An 8,762-nucleotide genomic window follows, 5' to 3' on the forward strand; every position below is an offset into this window, starting at 1 on the left:
TGTGTTCATGTGCATCGTGACAAGTAGTTCCTCTTGCTTTGAACTGTGCTGTGGTTCCTGTTGTGCAGGTTCAGGAACTGCCTGTATTTGTCCCCAAGCCAGTACTGCTGGGTGCTACTTCCCGTCTGAACTGTGCTCTGGGAGGCTTGTTTCTCAGCTGCCTGGAGCATTGTGATTCCCACCCCCACCAACCCCAGACTGGGACAGCTGAAAACGGTAGGGCCTCTGAAATAAGTATGTTAGTAGGCTGCTTTTCCTCTGTGAGAACAGGAATAAATTCAGCAGAATTAAGACAAGCTTATAATGTAAGAAGATTGAGGGTGACAACTTAGGCTGTGCTATATTCTCTTCAAGGAAATACTTAAAGTACAGAAACTGAAGAGGCCAAAGAGAGTACTGTCAAGATGGAAAAGGTATAAAGTCTCCATAAACTTGCACCAGCAGAATCTTAATTTCACATCAAAAATCTTAAGAAAAAGATGGATGCTCTCACTTCAGGTGCCTTGACTTTACTTCCTAGGCCAGAATATATACATTTAGTTTGATACAGACCTTTTCCTCTTGTGAGAAGTGCAGTGAGTGTGCTACCTGTTCTCCCTGCTCTGAACGTGATCATACAAGGTAAGAGCACTTGTTAAAACTTCTGCTGCTTTAGTTCAAATGGTGGTAGCACAGCTGGCCTTGGTGGCCCAAGGTGGATTGTAATCTTTGAGGAAATGCCTCAAAGGCGCATTTAATGAAATACTAAGTAAATTTCCTGCTACTGCAGGTACAGAGGAACTTTGTGTTTGGAGGGTACCATGAGCTATGGGGTGTCTCATGTTTGGAACAAAACTTGTGTAGATGAAATTATTAATGCTGCAGCAACTTAAAATGAGGGAATCCACATGTAATCCTTTAGGATTGAGATACAATCCAGGGCTGTGCTGCAGGGATCAAGGAGCTACACAGTCAGTTTAATGCTAGCATTAGAAAGGCATTAAACTGTAGTTGTGGTGAGCCTCACTTCACGTTAGCAAAACTAGACTTAGGAGTGAAAGCTATATAAGCAGTGGTGTTCATGGACACAGCAGTAACAAGGAAATGTGGGATTGCAAATATGCTGACCTCTTGCCCTGTTAGCCAGGGGTGTGCTGTTTGTCACTCGCTGTCAAGCCACAGTCAACCCCTGCTTGATGTGACTGCATTGACAGAAGCTGTGCAGGCAGCTGAGTGAAGGTAGATTTACAACCGCAGCATTAGAAAAAGTGCTTTAAAAGATTTTTGAAAGCCCTACCCGTCTGAAACTGAATTCCTATTACAAGGTGAAATACTCTTAAGACACAGGGGCCCTTGGCCTGTCTAGAACTATTCTCAAAGGACTGTCATATCCCAGCATTGCCTGTTGGTGTAGTTCTAGTTCTTAACACAGTTGCCTAAGAGTGGTGCTTGAAAATTTTTTCAGGAGCCAGTTTGCTGAGCAATGACTATTTAGGCCCCTCACAGACACCTGCAGGCAAACGTGGTGTTCTGGGAGCTGAGAGCCATGAAAATGCCTGCTGGCAGCCCACATCAGGAAGGGGCAGCTGTAACAGCACTGCTGTTAGAGCACTCACCTGGCTGGGGGAACTGCCAGTTCCTTGTCCAAAACCACAGGCATGCATCTTATTCCTGAAAGAAGGCTCCAGGATAGAGTGCTCCACCACTGTTCAGAGTCTGAAAATGGTCTCCCTTCCAACTACACTTAAACATTAACTGGAGTGATTAGATAAGAACCTCAAGCTTTTGTAATTGAGAGCCTGTCCTCTGCATATGAAACAAAGCTTGACCACATAGGCAGTGCTGTGTACCTTCCACATCATTTGGCTGCTGTTGTGTTGGCTTTTAACTAGTCAGCTTCTGGGAGGTGTCAGTTTGGGACATTTTAAAATATTTCTAATTATTTTTTAACCCTGTTCCACCAATAAGTACTGCTTCATCTCATTTGGCCTGGTTGTGACACCAGTGCAAGTAATGTGCCACAGCAAAGATCCAAATACTTCTTCCCAGTAGATAAGAACTTAATAAATGAGCTCATCTTCAAGCTGAATGTGCAGCTCTTAAAAGTGAAACCTGTGGGACAGTAATAGTTTTCAAAATAGTGTTGTAAACAACTTTATAACCCTTTGTACAAATGCATTAATGATGCTGTCAAGAAGCACTTGGAATTTGATATGATTTGCATATGATGCTAGGGAACAAACCATTAACAGAAGGTTCCATAGCAGTTAATGCTACTTTGCCTTGTCATAGCTGTGTGTTTCCATCTGCTCTCTGATGGGGAACAGCAGAACCACAGAGATTATGCTGAGCTTGTATTTTAATCTAGTGGTTCTCACAGTCTAGAATACTAGGCTATAGTAAGGGGATTTTTTAAGAGTTCATAGCTTCATGTATTACCTCATGAGTAACAGTGTTACCAATATACTCCGAAGAACCTCCTTAGCAAGTGCTGCTCTTCACTCATGCCAGGACATCTGGAAAAGCGACCATGTGGAAACCATTCAGTGTAACTGCCCAAAGGCCTCCTGGAAAATGCCAAATGGAACCAACCAAAAGAGGTCACACTCCTGGTATTGCTGCACAATGGGTAGGTGTCTAAAACTAGTTTCTTGGAGGAGTAGGAAGCCTGTTAGACCTGTTAAAGGAAAGGGAACAGTCACAAGCCTGTTCTCCCTGATCCTGTGTTGCACAGCTTTTTGCCAAGGAAGGTCTTGCTTTGCCAGTAGCTCCATATGTGGGGGAAGGGAATGGCAAGAGCCCTGTAAGCTGGCAGTGCTGGGCACTCAGGATCACATCAGCCTGCAGAAGTCTCCATAGTGAGGGTAAGCAAAATAACTTCATACAGTAGCAGCTAATTAAGATGGTAAACCAAATGAACCGTGCAAAGTTAACACACTGCTGGTACCATCCTTCCTGTAACTCTTGACCAATGAAAGATTGTAACTGGAGATGAAAGCAATACTTTTTCTATTGCAGTCTTCTGGAAGATACTACAAAAAAAAAAAAAAAAAAACACCAAAACCAAAAATGATGGATTACAAACTACTACCAGGAATAGAAATATTAAGCTTACATTTGACTGCTTTTGTAGTGACAAGAGCTGTAGAAACTAGTTTGTTTGGAAGCTGGCTTGCCACTTTGAAAGGCTATGGTATTTACAGTTGCTTAAATGTGCAAACCGAAATGCAAGTACTAGGCTAGTAAAAATGAAGAAGGAATAAAGATTTAAAAAGTAAACATGAGAAGGAGGAAGCCTGAAGATGAAGCTTTCTCCACAGCAGGCTATAGTAAAGAGAGTAGCATGGATGATTCCTCCCTCAGTTTACACAGACCTGCATTAACCCCTGCTCTTTGCGTGTAATAGCAAAGAATCTAGCCAGAGAAAGCATTAAGAATATTAGAAATATATCCAAGACTATTATTCAACGATTCATTCTCCTTTATTTTTTTTTTTTGTGCTTCTCAGACAAGATTTTCCAGCAATACTTGCTACATGTTTTTCCCTATTTTTCAAGGACTTAGGAAAGAGGGGCAGCCAGCCATTGGGTAAGCTGGCAACACTCCAGCCTTCCCAAGGCTGCTTTGCATGTAACACAAACTGTGTTTTATCATTACAGAGTTTGAGTTGCAGTTCATAGCTTAACAGTGACTAAGTGATACACTTTGGTGCACATGGACTGCAGTCAAAAAAACTTCATCTGATATTTCTTTCCTCCTCCTCCTTCCCTGTTTCCATCTACTGGGAAAAAAAAATTGCAAAAAAACAACAGAAAAAAACCCCTCAAAACCCTCACCAAAAAAAGCCTCAGCCCAAAGCCTTCATTCAGCTCAGGTATACAGAAAAAGTAAGCCCCAAGTAGCAGAGCTTGCAACTGGGAGGAGCAATCCAAACCCTTCCATTGCTACCACAGTGTTCAGTCTCCACGGCAGTAGCAGATAATTCACCTAGGGTAGCTCTCTGGTGCACCCCATACCATTGCCTTACCACCCTAACACAATTAAAATTTTTAATTTTTTACCTAATTTAAACCATCTTACCCCTTGCTGAGTTTTACAGGAGCTTGCACCCATCTTTCACACTCCCTTGAAAATCTACAGGCAAAACTCTCAGGCTGCCATTGGCCCATCGCACAAGCTACAGAAGGCTTTTGGTTAAAATCAGCACATCAAAAGCAGGACAAGGTTAGCAGGAAGGAATGAAAAAAAAGGTCCTTTCACTGGAAGCTTCGCTGCTCCCAGCAAGTCCATGTAGCAAGATGCAGATCAGGATTGGAAACAATCCTGACTATAACAAAGTGAAAGGCAACTTTTCTCACCCCAGGAAGAAGTGTATCATATTCTGCCTGCTACGCAACCCCAGAGATGTCTCCAGGTTTGTCTGGTGAGGAGCTCAGGGCAGATGTGAAATCCTGTACTCTTTCACAAATGTTATTAAGCTCCTTGGGATGGGTGGCTACCTGCCTGACATCAGGAGAGCTCCTAAATGAAAGTTTAGGCAGGAGTGGGTTAGTGCTGTCCAAGCACGTGTCAGACTTTTTACAGCCACTGGCAGAGAGGAAAGTGCTTGTATTTAAAACCAGCAACGCAGCTTAGAAGGGTCAGTGCAGAGCTCTGGTGCAAATTTATCTTCTGACACAGCCAGAAAGACATGTAAGGATATAATTAAAGGCAATAATTTTTATAGTTCTCTTTGGTTAAGGCAAGGGCTGGCAGCTTCCTGAGTCCTCTCAGCTCAGAAGTTGCTATGTTCAAAGCAACCTGTGCTACCAACAGCAACAATGATCTCTGAAAATACTCACAAGCCAAACTGCAAGGTAGAAATATCAAAAGGTGGCTTGAGGCCACATAGAACACTTTCATCAACTGAATAAAATTGAATCAAACAGCCTCAGAAGAATGGCAATTTCCAAGTTCTCCCTGAAGTCTCTCTTCAACAGGAACACTGGGTCTTCTCCACACTTGGACTGGCAATCACTGGCCTGGAGTCAAGACTGAAGCTGTTTGGAGGGTTCTCCCCATGAAGTTGTAAGGTATTTCGGGCTATCAGCTCCTTAGCCATTAATGTGAACACCTCTTCTATGTTTTGAGCTTCTTTTGCTGATGTCTCCAGCACAGCTAAGAGCCCATGCTTCTCTGCCAGGGTGCAGGCATCTTCAAACAGCACTTGGCGCTTGTCCAGCGAATCTGATTTGTTCCCTTAAAAGAAGGCAAAGAGATACTTCAATCACTTAGTCTTTCAGAAATTTATTTTTAAATGCCATGCATTAATTCAGTTTTGTTAAACAATAGATTTATGTTGGGAGTAAGAGTTACTGGAAAGAACAAGATGTGAGTACATCAGAGCCACAAATACAGACCGCGGATCAAAACTGCAGCAAATCATACGACAGCAAATGAGACGAAATCCAAGAAAAAACTAAAAACCTGTGTTCATCTAATTACTTAGTGTAGGTAGTGGGGCTAAAGGATTATTTGGCAGCAACTGTTGGTCCTATTCCCTAGTGGGTTTAAATGTTAAATAGCATTTAAGTTGAATATTTTTTTTAAAAAATATTTTAAGATTATGTAAAAAACCAAAAATTCAGATCAGCTACGTTAATGCCTACAATATCTACTTAAGTTGTTGTTGCACATATAGATTAAACTTCTACTTGCAGCACTTTAGTGAAAATCTACCAGAAGCCATGAAACACCTCAGACAAAATACCTTTGTATATTTAGGCAGTTGCTGCACGTGTGGATTCATCAGTTCTAGTAGCTGGCTGAAGTCTACATTTGTAGTTTCAAGACAGCTCTTCATGAAATTCATGTCTTGAATTTGAAGCATATGTAAGCCAACTACCCTCCCATTAAGTCCCTTTCAGTTCTTCTAAAGGAAAAACCAAAAAAACCCACAAAGCCAACCCACCCCACAAAAGAAAAAAACCCCAGCAAAACAGCCAAAAAAACCTAAAAAGCTCCAGCTTGAGGGTTATTTGCCTTCTTAAAAAGAACCCACCCACCTTTTCCTCCTTCAGTTCCATATAGGAAAGTTAGGTTTCTTAGCCTTACCCTCCTGCTAGAAAGGTGTATAACATGACTAAGTGTAATTAAACGTACAAAGACTTCTGCCAAAGTAAGTAAAGCAAACAGCACCAGCTTTGGAAGAAAGCACCAAGCTGGATCCTTAACAAAAGCTTTATTTTTACTAACTTCAGAACTTATCTCTTTAAAAAAACCCCAACAACCACCACCAGCCTCCACCACACACAGATAAGTCTCGTCCTTTAGATTCATGACAGAACTTAGAAAAACCCTGCCAAAGTGTAGTGATTTACACCTCCGCTGCCCCCAGTTCCAAGCACTGCATTAGACGCAGGTCAGAACTTATCGTGTGCTTCTTCCAGAGGAAGGACAGGCGGAACCCCCGCAGCACAAGCACTGAAGGTGCTGGGAACAGAGGCAGCAGCTCAGGGGCCCTGCCTGGGGCTCAGCGCTGCCCCAGCCCGGGCTGCGACGGCTGCATGCGCTGCTCTCTGCACACTGCGACAGCTCAGCCTCGGGAATGTAAACAAACGCTCTGGCGTCTCACCACACCAGCGCTCTCACTTGCAGCTTCTTCCTTGGGGAAAGGAAGAGCAATAATAACCATGAAACCCAAGGGAAAGGAACCACGCGGCTTCCTACCAGCTCCATTCCTGGCAATTGCTAGTCATTGCTTTCCTCAGGAGGCAGTTTCCTGAGTGCTAGGGGAATGCAAGCAGACTGCTCCACGCTCTGCAAAAGCCGTCTCCCCATCTATTGTCTTACCTGCTCGGAATCCCATTACAGAGCAATGTGGATGCATATCAAGAGAACAGAGAAGAAAGATGAGAACCGGGAGTTGTGTTGCTCTGTGCATTCCCCTTCACCTTGAATTATTGAGCTGCTACATTCCTGTGCATCAGGAGTACAGCGTCAGGCTTATTGCAATTCTAACCTCAACAAGGTGGTCCCTTGCCTCCAGCCTGGCACCAAAGCTTGTTGTGTTATTCCAACAGGAAAGGAACAACTGAAAAAGGTTTTGCTGTTTGCAATGGGTTTGGTCCTGACAGGACCAGGCTGTGACTTTCCTCATTTTTTTAAGCTTAGGCTAAATTGACACACTTTGTGATCTCTTTTAATTAGAACTGCATTCTTCCTTAATGCATAGTGTATAGATGCTTCAAGTAGTGGTAGGAAACAAGGGAGATTTTATATTAAAAAGCTACATAACACAAGATTTAAAACTAAAATCCTACCAATTAACATCATGACCAAGTTTGCAGCACCATACTTTTCAATTTCATGAATCCAATGAGGAATGGATTCAAATGTGGACCTCCTAGTAAGGTCATAGGCAAGGATGGCCCCATGGGCGCTCCTGTAATAAGACTGGGTTATTGTCCGGAAGCGCTCTTGACCGGCTGTGTCCCACACTTGGATCTGTAAGAGAAAGGACAGCAGTTGTAAAGACCCGTGAATATCACTTTCCTACGTGCTTGCCGTCAGCATTTGAAACCCTTTGTCTAGAAGGCAGCCAGACCTGTCCCAGCTCACTCTACTACACCAGTGTGGCTTTGCCCTCTCTAGATCTGAAAAGCCATTTACAAGCCTGTAAAGTCAATCTACACAGACCAAAGAGGAAGCTGCAAGGGTAAATCCAGCTTTGCAAAGAGGCCAAGAAGCCCAGTTTCAACAACTGTAGTAAAAGATGTAGAACATTACAGGCTTTTAATAGCAAAAGAACAGCAAAGAACCCTAATACAGGACTGGGCAGAGCAAATCTATATATAAAGGGCAAGCATCCAAAATTTCATCTGCACACAGAGGGAAGTTCTAGCTGACAATTTCTTCTGGTGTTTGTCTTGGAAGTCTTCTTCCTTCAAATTAAGCATACATCAAAGTGGAGCCTTTGCAAACTTTGGGGATTTTCCCTCCTTGGTGTCCCAGCTCAAACCCCCACACCTCTGGAGGGAAGAGACATCCCCTCCCAACTAGAGCCGTCTTCCAAAGAACTCCCTGCACGCAACGCACGAGTCCTCTTCTCAAGCAGAGAAGTCACGAGAGCAAGTATGTACCCAAATTAGGGTGACTGCTTCCCCCAGGGCATCTCCCTGAGAGAAAGCTCCACTAGCAAACTACCCTGGTTAGAAAGGCAGTCAGCTTTCTCCAGCTGCCTTCAGCAGGGCCGAGCAGGAGATGCTGTGCATCCCGCCACTTCCTGGCACCTGCACGGGAAGGATGGCACGACCAAGGTGCTGCTCGCCAGGAGGCTCGGGCTCGCTCCCGCCACCGACCTTTACTTTCTTGCCGTCGATATCCATCGAGCGCACGGTGAAGTCGACGCCGATGGTGTTCTGCTGCTTCTCGTTGTACTGCCCTGTCTTGAACCGGTGCACCACGCACGTCTTGCCCACGTTGGAGTCTCCGATCAGGATGATCTTGAAGAGGTAGTCGAAGGCATCGTCCGTGCCGGAGCTGGGGAACGGCATCGCGGCTCCCGGGCGGGCCTGCGGCGAGGCGGAGCAGGAGCCGCGGGCCCAGGAAGGAGCCCGGGCCCAGGAAGGAGCCCTGTCCAGGCGCTCACCTGCCGGCGCTGCCCTGCCGGGACAGGTAGCGCCGCTTGGCCCCGCCCGGCCGCGGGGCCGGCGGGAGCTGTAGTCCGCCCTCTGCCCTCCCTTCCCTTGCCCGCCGCCCCGCCCCGGGCTCGGCCGGGCCGCGGGGCCGGCGCCGCTCGCTCC

At 45.1% G+C, this 8,762-nt stretch overlaps 1 protein-coding gene across 1 annotated transcript; it reads right to left on the reverse strand.

Moving 5' to 3' along the window:
* Window positions 1-3,442: 3,442 nt before the first annotated feature.
* Window positions 3,443-8,696, reverse strand: RAB19 (RAB19, member RAS oncogene family). The gene is made up of 3 exons (XM_010410372.3): window positions 8,319-8,696; window positions 7,281-7,464; window positions 3,443-5,217 (listed from the first exon to the last, which is right to left on the reverse strand). The coding sequence occupies exons 1-3, from the start codon at window positions 8,511-8,513 to the stop codon at window positions 4,952-4,954; spliced, it is 645 nt and encodes a 214-aa protein (XP_010408674.1). The 5' UTR covers window positions 8,514-8,696; the 3' UTR covers window positions 3,443-4,951.
* Between the last annotated feature and the right edge of the window lie 66 nt (window positions 8,697-8,762).

Source organism: Corvus cornix, chromosome 1A (assembly GCF_000738735.6).
Source record: "Corvus cornix cornix isolate S_Up_H32 chromosome 1A, ASM73873v5, whole genome shotgun sequence".
Taxonomy (NCBI): domain Eukaryota; kingdom Metazoa; phylum Chordata; class Aves; order Passeriformes; family Corvidae; genus Corvus; species Corvus cornix.

Bases quoted from the DNA above. Each gene is read 5' to 3' on its own strand.
- RAB19 (XM_010410372.3), bottom strand. From the start codon at position 8,513: ATGCCGTTCCCCAGCTCCGGCACGGACGATGCCTTCGACTACCTCTTC. The intron at 7,465-8,318 runs GTCGGTGGCGGG...TTTCTCTTACAG, and splicing joins TCGACGGCAAGAAAGTAAAG to ATCCAAGTGTGGGACACAGC. The intron at 5,218-7,280 runs GTAGGATTTTAG...CCTTCTTTTAAG, and splicing joins CTTGGTCATGATGTTAATTG to GGAACAAATCAGATTCGCTG.